Raw genomic sequence first — 16,800 nt, 5'->3', positions numbered from 1 at the left:
TAATTAACCCAATAAAAAATAGGGCACTGAACTGAACAGAGAATTCTCAACAGAAGAAATTTAAATGGCCAAAAGACACTTAAGGTCATGCTCAACCTCCTTAGCGATAAGGGAAATGCAAATTAAAACAACTTTAAGATACCATCTTACACCTGTCAGAATGGCTAAAATCAAAAACACCAATGATAGCCTTTGCTGGAGAGGGTGTGGAGAAAGGAGTACACTCATTCATTGCTCGTGGGAATGCAAACTTGTGCAACCACTTTGGAAATCAGTGTGGTGATTTCTCAAGAAATTTGGGATCAACCTACCCCCAAGATCCAGTAATACCACTATTGGGAATATACCCAAGAGATGCCCCATCAAATGACAAAAGTATCTGTTCAACTATGTTCATAGCAGCATTGTTTGTAATAACCAAAACCTGGAAACAACCTAGATGCCCTTCAATGGAGGAATGGATGAAGAAAGTGTGGAATATATACATATTAGAGTACTACTCAGCGGTAAAAAACAATGACTTCTCGAATTTTGCGTGCAAATGGATGGAAATAGAAAACACTATCCTGAGTGAGGTATCCCAGACCCAAAAAGAGGAACATGGGATGTACTCACTCATAATCGGTTTCTAGCCATAAATAAAGGACATTGAGCATATAATTTGTGATCCTAGAGAAGCTACATAAGAAAATGAACCCAAAGAAAATCGTATAGTCATTCGCCTGGAGAGGGGAAGTAGACAAGATTGCAGGGCAAAAACTGGGAACTTGCGGGTGAGGTGGCATGGGGCAAAGGGGAAATGGGATGAGAAACATGAGAAGGGGAGGATGGGAGTAGCTCGGGGGATTGGGATGGTTGGGATATAGGAAGGGTGGATACGGGAGCAGCGAAGTATATATCCTAACTAAGGGAGCCATCTTAGGGTTGGCAAGAGACTTGACTCTAGAGGGCTTTGCAGGTGTCCAGGGAGATGTCCCCAGCTGGTACCTTGGGCAACTGAGGAGAGGGAACCTGAAATGACCCTATCCTATACTGATGAATGTCTTACATATCACCTTAGAACCTTCATCTGGTGATGGATCGAGGTAGAGACAGAGACTCAATTTGGAGCAACGGTCTGAGCTCTTAAGGTCCAAATGAGGAGCAGAAGGAGGGAGAACATGAGCAAGGAAATCAGGACCACGAGGGATGTACCCACCCACTGTGACAGCCCACCAAGGCCAGCTCGTCTGGGACTGAATAAGCATGGGTTGAAACTGGACTCTCTGAGCATGGCGGACAATGAAGGCTGATGAGAAGCCAAGGACAATGGCACTAGGTTTCGATCCTAATACATGAACTGGCTTTGTGAGAGCTTAGCCTGTTTAGACGCTCACCTTCCTGGACGTAGATAGAAGACCTTCGTCTTCCCGCAGGGCAGAGAATTTGGACTGCTCTTCAGTATCGAAAGGGAGGGGGAATGGTGTGGGGGGTGGAGAAGAGGAGTGGGGATAGGGGGAGGAGAGTGGGGGGAGGGGGCAATATTTGGGAGGAGGGGAGGGAAATGGGAAACTGGGAGCAGGTGGAAATATTAATAAAAAAAACTTAACAATATATTAAAAATAAATAAATAAAACAAAGCTTGTCTGTGGAAAAAAATTGTACATGCATTTCTATTCTTGTTCAAGGTATTGTACCTGTACTGTAGCTCAACTAACAATGTAATGCAAATGTCTAGTTCTTGAAAGTTATTATTACCAACTGTTTAGGATGATAATGAAATGCAGGTTAGTAATTAGTCACCTATTATAATCAAACTTGTAGTTACATTGGGTTTGCTTTCAAGGTCAAACAGAGAAATATATTAAATAGACAGATCATCTTCAAACACTTCAGAGATCTACAGAATATGGCATTTAAGATGTTTTAATACCATAATTCTTTATGACAATGAGACATGTCTGCTCCTGATAGCACCAATCTACTACAGAGACAATGATGAGTATTAAAGAAATTCCACATGAATTTATTTTCTTTGTGGAAAAAGTAAGCCACTGGGCAAGAAAATGTCATTGCCTTGACTGCTGACAGTATGCTGTTCTAACTGGACAAGCAGGGCACAAGCAGTGACTACCAAACCTTGCCAAGACAAGATAGGACAGTCCTTCAGAAATCCTACCATAAAAAACTCTGTCGAATATTCTAGGCCTGTAGGCTGAAGATGGATACCCCAACATTATAGAGGAATGTCTGTTCAGGCAGCCAGCTGTTTCCGTCATTTCTCACAATTTTTTAGAAGTCACTTGCTTAAACTTTCTGCTTATTCAGTTAATATTATTTCCTTCTTGGATCTCTCATGGAGCTGAAGACTAGATAGTTATAGTTTTCCTTGTTTACCAGACTCAGAAAAGAAATTTACTAAAGAAATGTAAAGTATATAAGGTTGAGAGACATAAAAAGATAATTTTGAGGTGATAATGCAAGTTAGAATAGAAAGTGAATTAAGTACAAGACTTTGGACTCACCAACATAGGAGAGATAATGGAGTACTTTTTCTGAATTTGTCAAATGCAAATGAATTAGACATTGTTGATGCATTTATTGTATATAATTGTTATATTTGTTGTATATAGTTTTTCTTATATACACTATAACCTTTTTATTTTAGACAAAAAATGAAATGTGATATTTTGTGTTTTATTAAAATAAAGCTTGCCTGAAGATCAGAGTGCAGAGTTAAGCCACTAGAGGCCAGGGAGTGATGGCACACACCTTTAATCCCAGCACTCAGGAAACAGAGGCAGAGGGATCTCTGTTAGTTTTAGGCTAGCCTGGACCACACAAGATTGAATCTGTCTAAAAAAGAAACAGAGATCACACAAAGGTGATCCCAGCACTTGGGATCCCACACCTTTAATTCCAGCACTAGGGAAGAGTGATATGGTTGAGCAGAGAGAGGAATATAAGGTGGGAGGAGAGAGGAGCAGTGTGGTCTGAGGCAGCAGTCTGAGGACAGGATTGCCCCTTTGGTCTGAGCATTAGTAGAGAATTCATAGCAGCTGACCTTGTGGAGATTTCCTGTTCAAAGCAGACACATAACACATGTTTGCCCTGAAGCCTGATAGACAGACAGACAGACACAGACACACACACACATATACACACAAGTATCATTTCCCATCCCTATACTCAGATCACAGCAGCCAGCCCCTCCACCTTCCAGCCCCATTCCCATGCTCAACTTCCCAGTGTGGCCTCCTCTCATGGAGATGAGAGAATACCATGGAAATGAAGAGGTGGAGACTGTGTGGTCAAGGCCTACCTCCAAGTCCTCACACCTATTCTAGCAAGTTGAACCTCAGGAAACTTACCTCTTCTGCATCTGTGTCCTCCAAAAAATTAGTCTAAGGACCATTTCCCTACCACAGGCCTCTTAGAAAGAGCAGGTGAGATGCAGTATGGGTAAGTTGTAGTGAGAGCTGGCTCCCTGGAACAATGGGATGTCACCCAGTCATTTCCTCAGATACCTATTCGCTATGACCCATGGGGCTCTCTTCCAGTCTGTTCAACTCTCTCCTCCTAGAATGGGAACAACCCAAAGACAAGTTCTATCCCGAGCTCCCTCCCCTGGGAGTTGCCTCATTCCAGACTCTACCCTGCCCCTCTGCACAGATACTCAAGACCATTCCCACAAGGTATTTAAATAGAACCCCAGAAAACAAACACATTATTTTCCAGTCTTCCTTTCTCGGCTCCTCTCTAAGGGGCCGGAAAGCCATCTGGGAGCATTGATATCCATTAAACCTGGGGTTTTTCTAATTTGGTTTGATTGGTGTGATTTGGATTATTGAATTGGCAGAGAGACGTCTGAGGTGCACAAACTTTTCATCGGGTTCCTCCTATGGGCATACATCTGTCTGGAAGTCATGGGGACAGAGACTAATCCTCTGTGTGCTCAGAGAAGGGCTGGCCAGGCTGGACCTCCTGAGAGAGGCAGAATTGAGGCTCTGCAAGGAACAGACTATTTATCCCACATCTTTCAGGCAAGGCTGGGGCCTCTGCTCTAGTTCATAGTAGATTTTTCTTTCCTGCTTCCCTTTTTTTCCCTCTACTTTTCTCCTCCTTTCCCCTTTCCTGCCTCTTCCTCCCCTGCCCCTCCTTTTCCTTTTCTTTTGTTTTAGATTAGATCCTGCTGTGCTGTCCAGGTAGGGCCCAACCAGTCTTCCTGCTGAGGCTTTTGCATAGCTGGGATTATAGGCTAAGGAGGCACCACCATACAGCTCTGCTTTCTGTTGCTATATGACAGACTGCCACAAAACGTAGTGGCCCAAGATCATGCTACCATATGTCACTGCTTGGATGGGTGATCCTTCTGCCCATGTGGCAGTGGCTGGGGACACTTGATGGTACTCAGCTGGTCTGGAGCATGCGGGACAGATGGTGAGGTAGCTGGCACAGAGGTCTGTCCACTGGCACATAGTGTTATGCCCAAATCCATGAAGTCCCCCAAAAGCCAACAAGAGGACCAAGTCCTGAACATAAAAGCAAAGAGCCTTTATTTTATACAAGTTTGCAAACTCGGTTTCTCCACATGTCCAACGTATTGGAATAAATGGAGAGCTCAGTTAGAGTTGGGTTTTTATAAGTAGTAAAAGTGGGGATGAGGGTTTTCTGAGGTCCAGGACCACTGATTGGCTGACATTTGTCTAGGGGTGTCCTGGTGAGTGTGTGCTGGCAGGTGATCCTATCTACAGCGGTCAGAACGTTAGGCATTTCCTTTGGATGGTCTGTTCTTGGGTGGTGCTCAGGTAATCTCAGTTTGTGGTTCTTCCTGCAACCAGGTACTGCTTCAGGGTAAACTACTGAGACTCAGGCCTCCATTAAATTTATGGATGGCTGAGTCCTACACTGGCAGGTGATAATAGTTGGAAGTAAAGAATTTCCTTTGGGTGATCTGTTCATATTTAGCTCATCATGGCTGTCTCCTACAATAGGTGCTGGTCTCTTCAGCATGGTGGCTCCCATTCCCATAGACTATCCCAGAAGACCAAGACAAACACTGAAAAGCTGGTTCTGACCCGGCTTTGAAAGTCACTTAACACCACTGCTACCACATCCTAGTGGCCATCCCAGAATATAGAGAAGGAACAGAAAGGCATTGGGCATGGGTGGGGACCTCCTTGGAAATAAGATCCAACAGCCTCTCCAAGCTGAGCTCAGGGACAGACCTTGAAGCCTGGACACTGAGTAGGAAGAGTCCAAGAGCCCTCACACCTATGTCTGCTTCATTGAGAACAGGAACTAAAGGGCCATAAGACCATCCTGGAGTCTCAGCCATTTGACCCTGTCTCCCACTGAGTGTTTTTCAGTACTTTTCTAAAGCAACTCAGTAGTGAAGTCTTTTTCTAAGCATTAGGAGCCTTCCACCCGTGTTACCGTCTTTCATTCAGCAGATCTGTGATGTAGGAGGGTCATCTGTCTATGTGTTACTTTCATTGGTTAATAAAGAAACTGCCTTGGCCTTTTGATAGGCTGGCCCTTAGGTGGGTGGAGTAGACAGAACAGAATTCTGGGAGGAAGAAAGCAGAGTCAGGCAGACACCATGCTTCTCCTACCCAAGACAGACGGTGGTTAGACTCATGCCGGTAAGCCACAGTCAAGTGGCAATACAGATAATAGAAATGGGTTAATCAAGATGTGAGAGTTAGCCAGTAAGAGGCTAGAGCTAATGGGCCAGGCAGCGTTTAAATGAATACAATTTGTGTGTTGTTATTTCGGGTGTAAAGCTAGCCGGGTGGTGGGACACAGCCCACCGCTCCTTCTACAGATCTGGGACAGCACTCCCTTTTTCAGGCCCACAGGTCGAAAAAAGAGAAGAGTGTCCTCTGTCTAGACCATCTCCCAGGCTCCTAGGCCCCTTCCCCAACCCCAGCCATTAACCATGCTAATCCAAGAACTCAGCAAAAGGAGGCATATTGTTCTGGAAAAGGGCAATGGCTTGAGACCACCCACATCACCTTCTTGTGGCTTCTGGTGGCAAAAGCCTAGGGTGGTGCTCAGAAAAACTAGAAAGAAACAAGGGATTTCTGTGAAAGGTAGACAACTGGCCTATTCCAAGGTCCCAGAGTCTGAGTGAGGACCCTGTTAGCTATGCCCTTTCTTTCATCTATGTATAGGTGAAAGGTTTTGGTGAGATCTGGCAATCCCAGTGCCGGTGCCCAGAGGAGGGCCTTTTTATTTTATTGAAGGCCTTGTCTTAAGCCTCAACCCACTGAAAGGGCTGACTCTCTTTTGTTTCCTCATACAGTGGCTTAGCCAGCTCAGCGAAGCTGGGAATCCAGAGACAACAGAAGCCAGCTGACCCAAGGAATTCTCTAACCTCCCTGCTGGAAGTTGAGGTAGGCATTTTAAGCACAGTCTTTTTACAGGCTTCAGAAAGCCAACACTGCCCTCCCTTGGGTATACACTCCAGATAAGTCACTTTAGTTTGACAGATTTTGGCCTTTTTAGCTGATGCCCGGTACCCCAGAGTTCCCAAGGCAGTAAGCAAATCACCAGTGCTTACCTTGCAGTCTTCTTCAGTGTCCGCTGCTGTCAGGAGGTCATCCACCTACTGCAAGAGAGTGACTGTGGGTGTGTCCTCCAGTATTCCCTTCGTCAAAGATGGTTGGGGAGTTTTTGAACCCTTGAGGGAGCCTGAACCAAGTCAGTTGTCCATTGCGTCCCTTCACTGGAGTTAGTTAGCCACGAGGCCCTGAAAGGGTGGAAAGGCCCAATCTGGAGCTCAAGTCATCTGCATCCAGCAGTCTGAGACAAGAAGACCAGCTTGACTTCAGGGCCAATCTGGGCTACAGTAAGAGACTCGTTTAAAAACAAGGTGCATCAGCAACAACCTTAAGAACTCAGCTCCCAGGGATACCATCAATCATTTCTATAGTTCTCCCCTGTGGAGTTTTTTTAAAAAGGAAAAATCGGAAAATTATCAAGAAAATAAGTGGTTTATTTTTCTTTATAGCCATAACAGTGCAGTTTAATACACAACCACACAGAACCTTGCTTTTCTCAAAAGAAAGCATATTCTTTATTGGTGCAATTCAAATAAAATCCACACTGGCTTTTCAATGGAGCTGGAGTCGGGAAAGATAGTGTGCCCCTTTATTTCCAGTACTGGGGAGGCAGAAGCTTAGTTCAAGGCTAGCCTGGCCTGTACCTCCAGCAGGACAACCATGGCTACATAGCAGAGACCCTGCCTCAAAAAACAAACAAATGGAGCTGGTAAGGATTAAGAACTAAATAGGCAAGATGACATAGGACTGTGGATACTGCGGAGCCCTGGGCCAGAGAGCCACAGTAGAGCTCTAGGGGTAATGCCGTGTAGGGAGCCCCACGTCATTCCTGGGTCCCCTGAACATTCAGAGCTGAGCATGAGAATGGGGGCTACACAGACGGAAACTGGGGGTTGGTGTGCTGTTTCTCTCTCCTTCTCTGCTCTTCCCCCTCTCCCTTTCCCCTCCATAACCCACTAAATAAATATCCAACCTCACTCTGCATGGCATGCCTATCCATGTCTCTCTGTGTCTCACCTGCCACATGGCTTCCTGCCCCAGACCAGCGCCTTCAGAGGCCTGCTTGGGGAACTGCGCTGCCCTGCCTGGGACTGGCTGCTCTCAGGACCTGCTGCCCACTGCAGTCACTAGGGAACCTGTAGCATTTTTACTTAATCCATTACACACATAATTTAAAATAAAATTGTATTTTAAAAGCAGGTTGTAGGCCTTGAGTGTTGGCTCAGTAGTTAAGGGCACTTGTTGTGCTTACACAGCACATGGGTCAATTCCCAGCACACACATGGCAGCTCACTACTGCGTGTGACACTACTTCAGGTATACACATGGTACACAGTACACATAAAACAACAGAATAAATAAATCTAAAAAATACTCTAGGAAAGTGAATTGCAAACCACATAAGCATCAAGTCTTGGGACATTTTCACCTTAAGTGGTAAGCTAAGACCAGAACAAGATGAACTAAAGATCCTCACATCCTGAATACACAAACCCATCCTATTGTTTCATTTTCTTTGTTTCCCAACACATTGGAGAAGACATTCAGTGATAATGGAGCTGACTTCACTCTTCCTGGGACTGAGCCTGGGACAAGGAGGAGGTTTTCAGAGCCCCAGGGGGTGGGGGCTCCAGCAATGACGCAGGTCTCCTACACTCCAGGGCTGATGAAGTGACTTCAGTATGACCCAAACTCTCTGACACTTGCCAGAATCAAGTATCTGTAAAAGTCATCTATCTGATCTACATTGGAAGTAGAAAAAGATAAGATCTCCTGAGTAAACTGGGAGCATGGGGATAAGGGGAGAGGGCAGAAAGGGATGGGGGAGGAAAAGAGAGGAGTAGAGAAAAACATATAGCTCAATAAAAACAATAAAAAATTTTTAAAAAATCAGGATCAGAATCAGAATCAGAAACCTGGTTTTGTTTCATTTTAAACAAGGTCTCATTTTATAGCCTTGGCTGGCCTGGAATTTTCTATGTAGACAAGACTGACGGCAAATTCACAGAAATCCTCCTGCCTCTGCTTCCCAACAGCTGGTATTAAAGGTGTGTGTGTCACCAAACCTGGTCAGATCCAAAACTTGGAATCTATGTCAGCAATGTACGTTCTAATGAACTTTCTGCATGATTCTGTTGTACACTGAAGTTTGAGAACACTGTAGAAAACTAATAAATGACCATTTTATTGATCCTCTAAAAAAAAGTATTTGTAAAATCAGTGAGAAGAAATATTCAGATTGAAGCATTATTTTCTTAAGCCTTAGAGGATTCAGAGTCAAGCAACTATTTTGTGCAAAGTAGCTTCTCCTCAGTGGTAAGGTCTGGGACTTTACTCCAATCATTAATTTGGTGTGAGAGATAAAATCCAGTGGTCACTGCCTTGAGATCTCGTCTGAGAGATGAAGGAATTACATTTTAAAAAACTTTAAGGAACAAAACCTAGGCATAGGAATGCATGCTTACAGTCTCAGCCCTCAGAATACAGAGCAGGTAAGGTGTTGGAGACCCACCTGGGCCACATAGGACTCAAAAGGCTTCAGGTAATTGATTAGTCACCAGCCTAACCTAACAGATTCTACAGAACTCAACACATTCTGACAAATTCACAAGAACCAAAAGAAATTTAGAAACCAGAAGTAAATCTGCATCAACCACAAAAAGCCCTTCACTCACAACACCATCTAAAGATCTTTCTTGGTATCTCACTTGGTCCAGAACGCTGCTCAGTCCCAACCCTGCCCTGCCCTACATGACTCTCAGGAGCATTCATGCCTTGTTTTCTGTGGGTGGCATGGGCTCCAGGTAAACCAGAAAAATCAAAGGAGGGAAGAGACTACAAAATGGAAAGATACAAAACACCAAAAAAAAAAAAAAATGCAATAAGATTCCATGGGACTGTAACCACAAATACAGGACAGTGTTTGGTGGAAGTCTTGGTGTCCAGAGGCTGTGGTCCATCCAGAGGACACAGCCGTCCCATTAAGATCCTCTGCCTCCTGATTCTGCAGAACTGGGTGCAGCGGAGTGGAGATGGTCCTACATGAGAAGATGTAAGATGGGTCCTTTCTCTGCGGCGGTGCAGAGGCCCCTGTGAAATCCTCCCCTCAGTAATGAGAAAGTGGGGTGTTTGAGTCATCAGCAAACAACGAGTTCAGCTTGGTTGCACTCTCAGAGTTCTTTCTATGTTCCTTAAGAGGGAGGCCCAAGCACTGTGTTCTCCTGCAGCAGATGAGTGTTTCCTTTCCTTGAACATCTCCATCAGGAACTTCTCCGCTCTGAGAAAACCAGCAGGGCCTCGCCAAGTCCACCAAGCAGGAAGCTGCAAACAGTAGCATATGGTCAGTTTCCTCACCCTGTGGCCTACTAAAACTGTCTGGTACCTATAAACAGCAAGCAAGAGTGATGTGCCCCACGACTACCAGCCCAGGCAAGCCTGGCTCCAGGCACAACCCAGGAACCATCATACCACGTAAGGGAAAAACATCAGTTACATGGTGAGAGGTAAGAGGTCTGGGAGGCCTCCTCAGGGAAGGGAGAGTACCCACATATCCTGACCAGTCGACACTCTGGAGGAAAACCATAAGAAGGACTTCTCATACTCCTTGGATGCTTCTGGCTAAAAGGGATGGGGGGATATGAAATTATATACACACAGCCTTACATTAGGAAGGGCGTGGCTTCTGAACTTAGGCTAACAACAGTTACAGGTGAGCACATACGTGGGAAGCATGACCTTCCCACCAGCACAGAAAGAGAGGTATGTAGTCAGCAATGAAAGCAGAGACACGTGAGCACTGCAGCCGGGAAAACAGTGAATATTTAACATGCCTAAAATTTAATACAGCCAAAGATCTCTCCATTTTTTATTTTAAACTTGTTGGTAGACAATCTGGTATCTGTTGCTCTTCTGGGGACTGGGCTGGGGCACTGCCAAGGGATTACAATGGTGGGTCCTGTCAGTGAAAGGCTTTTCAGAGGTGCCTGCCAACTTTCAGTTACACCACTTTTTCTGTTCTTCCTTTCTATCTTCTCAGCCAATATCCCAGCTATCTAATGCAAATTCAGCACACACACACTCATCATGGTACCTTTATATTTCTAACATGTCTGGGGTGCTGAGTACATGAAACACATTACCCTCACGGTGAAAACCTATATTGTGATGCTGACATACAGGGAATCTGTACCACTTTGCACTTTTAGAACAAGAATGAACTATGTATGAGAATGTAGACGTAATAAACTTATGATCATACAGACATGAGTTCAGATTTATTTAAGCCTTCATTTCCCTACCTGGTCTATTGGAGCAGACCATACCTAACAATGTGTAAAGACTTGAAGTTAACATCTGAAGCTATATACCTCTGTGCTTGGCCTATAATAGACTACCAATAACACATGGCTATTCCCGGAGCAGCAATTCCTGCCTTCGTGGCAGTATGCTACCCAATCTCTGCTGGAAATATCTAATGAGGGACATGCATGTTGCACAAGTGAGTGACCATGGATACATCACTGAACTCAATCTCTATGGACCTCTTTCCTAGGGGAGACACTGGGTCAGCTCTAAGGACCAAGACATGGCACCTTCTCACACTGTTGTACCTCACCATGAGTCTGCTCTGCAAGACAAGACAAAAAAAGACAACTCTACTCTTTTACCACATTAGAGACGTGGAGAATTCCTCTCGCTCTGGGTTAGCACATAGGAGTACTGGCCAGGAAGCCAGTCATATCCCTCTATGAGACAAATGGTAGAGATGGAGCGGAAGATGTTCCAAGTGCGAATATTATGTCCCTCTTTCCTGCAGACACCATCATAAATAGTGAGAAAAACTCAAACACTTTATTTACCTCAAAGAAATGTAGCTGGAACTGGTGTCTTAGTAACTGTGTACACCTATGAAGACTTTCATAATCACCACTATAGGACTGCTTTAGTAACCCAGAAATGGTCTAACTTTCAAAAGACCATACCTAGAAATACCTATGTGTGAACACGGGGAGCTGTTTGGCTCTTATCTAGTTTGAGACCCTAGAAGGTATAAGGACTCTGTATAGTGATATTTTATTTGTGTTTTAACAAATAAAGCTTGCCTGAAGATTAGAGTGCAGAGTTAAGTCACTAGAGGCCAGGGAATGATGGCACACATCTTTAATCCCAGGACTCAGGAAACAGAGGCAGAGGGATCCCTGTTAGTTTTAGGCTAGCCTGGACCACACTGAGCTCCCAAGGTCCAAATGAGGAGCAGAAGGAGGGAGAACATGAGCAAGGAAGTCAGGACCACGAGGGGTGCGCCCACCCACTAAGACGGTGGGGCTGATCTAATGGGAGCTCACCAAGGCCACCTGGACTGGGACTGACGAAGCATGTGACTCTCTGTGGCTGACAATGAGGGCTGACTGAGAAGCCAAGGACAATGGCACTAGGTTTTGATTCTACTGCATGTACTGGCTTTGTGGGAGCCTAGTCTGCTTGGGTGCTCACCTTCCTAGACCTGGATGGAGGGGGGAAGACCTTGGACTTCCCACAGGGCAGGGAACCCTGACTGTTCTTTGGACTGGAGGGGGAGGGGAGGGGGACTGGGGGGAGGGGGAGGGACATGGGAAGAGGAGAGAGGTGGAAATTTTTAATAAAAAAAAAAGAACCTAATGCCTATTGTAGGAAACCATACTGCTCTAGATGACAGAAAAGCTATAGAAGAGAGAACAAAAACTTTAGGAAAAACCATAAAGTGAGTATTTTTGCAAATTTCAATAAATGAACAAAGATCAAAATTAAAATTACAAATAAATGGCATTGTCATTTAAGGTCTGATAGACACAGGTGTAGATGTAAGAATAAATGCACCATAATCTTGGCATTCAAATTGGCCTCTTCAGGAAGTAAATGTTTAGCTTTTAGGGGTTAGAAGTTTATCTCAGGTAAAACAATATGAGATGGTTTGAATGTATTGGACCAGATGCACAGAGAGTATTAAAGACAATGTTACCAACATAGCAATAAATATGTGTGGACATGATTTGTTAGAGCAATAGAATACTCACATTAACATTCCCCCAATTTTAGAAACAAACCATAAATTAATGTATGTTTCTGGGAAAAATATTTGTAGGTATTATAAAGACTAGTCACCGACCATTCAGGACACAACAGCTGCTAATCTTTCAAAGACATCAATAGCCCTATCTTTAAAATGGTTGGCAGTTAAGCCTGTATAGGTTACACAATGGCTTTAACAACAGAGAAAATGCAAGCTTTAGAACAGCTGGTACAGAAGCAGTTAAATGCTCAGCATATTGAAGAATTAATCAGCCCTGTAATTCTCATGTATGTGTTATTAAGAAGAAATCTGGAAAATAGAGTGGTAACATATCTAAGAGCTGTTAACAAGGTGATTCAGCCAATGGGCTCTCTACAGTCTGATATTCCTTTGCCTTCTCTATTGCCTAAAGGATGGCCTCTTATAGTTACTGACTTAAAAGATTGTTTCTTCACTAAACCTTTACAAGAAAAAGACAGAAAACTTTGCCTTCACCATGCCTACTTATAATAATTCTCAGCCTGCTAAGAGATATCAATGGAAGTTTCTCACACATGGAATGTTAAGTAGTACCACCCTGTGCCAATATTTGTAAGTTAGTCATTAGGAATGACAAATAATTTTCTGGATGTATAGTTTACCATTACATGGACAACATTTTATTATCTGATTCATATGTACATCCTTTAGAAAGAATGTTTCAAGAGGTGAAGAAAATTTTATCTTGTTGGGGATTATAAATTGCTCCTAAAAAATTCTATTCATTATTTAGGCTATAAAATAGGTTTACAAAAAATTAGCTCCAAAAAGTGTAAATTAGGTGAGATCAATTGCAGACTCTTAACGACTTTCAAAGATTACCAGGAAAAATTTCCTATCTATCGTCCACTTTTGGGATAGGTCCTAATAAACTGAGTAATTTGGTCAAAACCTTACATGATGACAAGGACTTAAATAGTCACAGGAAATTATCAGCAGAAGCTGACAGAGAATTGACTTTGGTGGAAGAAAAATTACAGAATACACATGTGGGTTGTGTGAATCTAAAGCTTACCTGCATTCTGGTCATATTACCCTGTAAGTATTCCACTACAGGAATTTTAATGCAGAGGAAAGATATTATCTTAGAGTGTATCTTTTTTTTTACCACACAAGACAAGTAAAGAATTAAAAACTTATGTAGAAAAAAGTGTCTGAGTTATTAATTCTGAAAGAAAAACTGAGACTTCGTCAATTAGCAGAAAATGTAGTACTGTATGGGCAGAAAGTGAACCCTGACAAAGAGCTTGCAGTCATCTTCGGGGAGAGATCAACAACAAATATCCCAAAAGCAAGAAAATACAACTTATAAAGAGAGCTAACTTGGATCCCTCCTCACATTGTACAGGGAACACCAATATCTGGATCCCCTGCAGTCTATACTGATGCAAATAAATAAGAAAAGGCAGGTTATAAATCAGAAAACTGAAGTAAAGTAGATCTAAGCCCTTATGATTCTGTCCAAAAGTCAGAATTATATTATATTCTCATGGTACTAAAATGGATTTTATGGACCCTCTCAACATAGTTACTGATTCATAATATACAGAAAGATTTGTTTTACATATTGAAAGCACTGAAATTATGCCAGATGATATAGAATTGACTTTATTATTTTTCCAGTTATAAGAAACAATCAAGAATAGGAACCATCCCATATATATGTATGTATTTGGAATAGCATATATTCCATCCTAGAAGGATCTGCCAGGTCATATAGTACAAGTCATGCAGAAACTGATCAATTATTGATTGTAATTATGGTGAAGGCCACAGAATTTCATTTAAAAAATCATATCAATAACAAAGGTTTTAAAAAAGGGCTTTTCTATCATGTGGCAACAAGCCAAGGAAATTATAAGAAAATGCCCTAATAGTTCTTCATACAACCAAACTCTACTACCTGCAGAAAGTGACCCAAAGAATACTCAAAGGAATAAAGTATGGCAGATGAATGTGCTCCATTTTGTAGAATTTGGAAAACTAAAATATATACACCACACCATTGATACCTATTCAGGTCTTCAATGGACATCTGCTTTGAATTTGGAAAAGGCTGATTTGATAATCACACATTTGTTAGAAGTTATGGTCATCATGGGTATACCTGTACAAATAAAGACACACAATGTTCCAGCATATGTCACTAAGAAAATGAAACAGGTTTTTGCTTATTATAATATAAAGCACATAAAGATATATCACACAATCCTACAGGACAGGCAGTTATAGACAGATCAAATCAAACTCTAAAAGATATGTTAAATAAACAGAAAGGGATGATAAAGACCCCAGAAATAGATTGCACAATGCAATTATAAATTACTAACTTTGAACTTTCTAAATGTTAATGAGTAAGGAACAACAGCTGCTGAGAGACATTGGATAATAAAAAAAAAAAACTACAAAATTAAATCAGCCGATAGACTTTAAAGATGTATTGACCTCAGAATGGAAACCAGAACATGTATTATGTTGTGGAAGAGTTTTGCTTTTGTTTCCACAGGAAAAGAAAAGATGTAGATACCATCAAACCTGATAAAGGTTTAGATTGAAACAAGAGATACCTCTGAATTAGAAGAGATGATACCTCATCAAGCAGCATGGCTGTTCATTTAAACTAACCTATAAAGCTAACAAATACTTTTCATTTGATCAGATATAACTTGCCAAAAGAGAAATGCTCCAAAATTAGGGTTGGGGAAGAGTTTTGTTTCTGTCTTTTGAGGAGAATAAAGGTATCCAGCTAAGGAATCTGAAGACCACTGAACAAGTGAGACACCTGAAGAAAAAGTAACCCAGGGAGCAAATTGGCCTATTGGTGTATCACATCTCCAACAGGATAAAATTTCATAAATCTTTCCACATGTGTGTGTCTGATGTTTTCTACAGATATATAATGTAAATGCTATTTTTGTAGTTCCAGTCCAATTAAAGATTAAAGTTGGTATTGGAGATGGAATGTGGTTCTCTTCTCTAAACCCAAGCTAGCTTATTAGAATAAAATCCAAAATCTCTGTCTCATGTTGGAAGAGCCACCTAATATGGGACATAAGAAAAACAAAAATTTAAGGACTATTTTATTACCACTCATCTTATAATCCTTTGGTTTTATTTTGACTCTTTGACAGATTTTCTTAAAATATAAATATTATATCAAAATTTATAAGATTAACATATATATGCTTTAATTTTTTTGTCATGATATTAATGGCCATAGAGAGCACTAACTATTTCTGGAAAAAGACTTCATCTACCTTCTTGTACATGATTTTAGGTTTAAGTCTCTGTCAGGATTTTTTTCCAGTGAAACATGATTATACCTAATAGCAACCTTAGAAATTTCCAAAAAGAGGATGGGGCCCCACAATGATAATACCACCAAGCTGAAAAATACCACCTAAAGATCGTCTTTGGACTACAAACGGCTCAGAACAATTTCAAGGTGGCTCGCTGAGATGATACAGCCTCACAGATTACTCGAGCCAGGATTGGAGAGAAGTCCTATTCTTTCCCATTATGAAGAGACTGGACAACAAATGACAGAGCTACCTCTCCCATTACTTCACAATTAACCCAAAAGTTTTCTTTACAAGATCCCCTAAAAATGTCATTGCCCCCAGACAGCTGGAAGTAAATTTAAGAATATGATGCCCACATTCCCAAGTAGTGGGTTGGGTGGATTTTGGTCATTCAATGGATTATGGATATTTGTCATTGTTTAAGGGGACTGGTTACAAGTTGCTATTGGTAATGGTCAGGAAAAGAGCTAAACAAAGGAGATTAGATCCAGGGTTCCTGTTGTGAAAATAAAAAAGGGAGCTACAGATATGATAGGATAAAAGAGTAAATTATTGAATCTACTTTTTAAAAGCAACTAGTAGTTTTAAATATTTTACATTGGATTGGACTTTTGTATATTGTATGCAAATTTTGTATATTGATACAAATTCGAGATTCATTTTGTTAGAACATACTGAACCTACTGTACCTACATTTCTATTCTTGTTCAAGGTATTGTACCTATACAGCTCATTTAACAATCAAATGCAAATTTCTACTTCTTGGAAGTTATTATTAACAACTATTTAGGATAATAAGGAAATACAAGTCAGTAATTAGCCACTTATTATAATTCAACTTGTAGTTATATTAGGTATGTTCCCA

At 41.8% G+C, this 16,800-nt stretch overlaps 1 protein-coding gene across 4 annotated transcripts in view; it reads right to left on the bottom strand.

The window, feature by feature from the left end:
* Positions 1–6,982: 6,982 nt before the first annotated feature.
* Positions 6,983–16,800, bottom strand: part of Tmem241 (transmembrane protein 241) — a 144,962-nt gene continuing 135,144 nt past the window's right edge. For all 4 annotated transcript variants that reach the window (XM_057789223.1, XM_057789228.1, XM_057789224.1 and 1 more), the window contains one exon: positions 6,983–9,866. In XM_057789223.1, coding sequence (XP_057645206.1) covers positions 9,806–9,866 — 61 coding nt within the window. In that variant the 3' untranslated portion in view covers positions 6,983–9,805. The remainder of the gene's footprint in view (positions 9,867–16,800) is intronic.

Source organism: Chionomys nivalis, chromosome 14, assembly GCF_950005125.1.
Source record: "Chionomys nivalis chromosome 14, mChiNiv1.1, whole genome shotgun sequence".
Taxonomy (NCBI): Eukaryota; Metazoa; Chordata; class Mammalia; order Rodentia; family Cricetidae; genus Chionomys; species Chionomys nivalis.
This window is presented reverse-complemented; position numbering and strand designations above follow the sequence as displayed.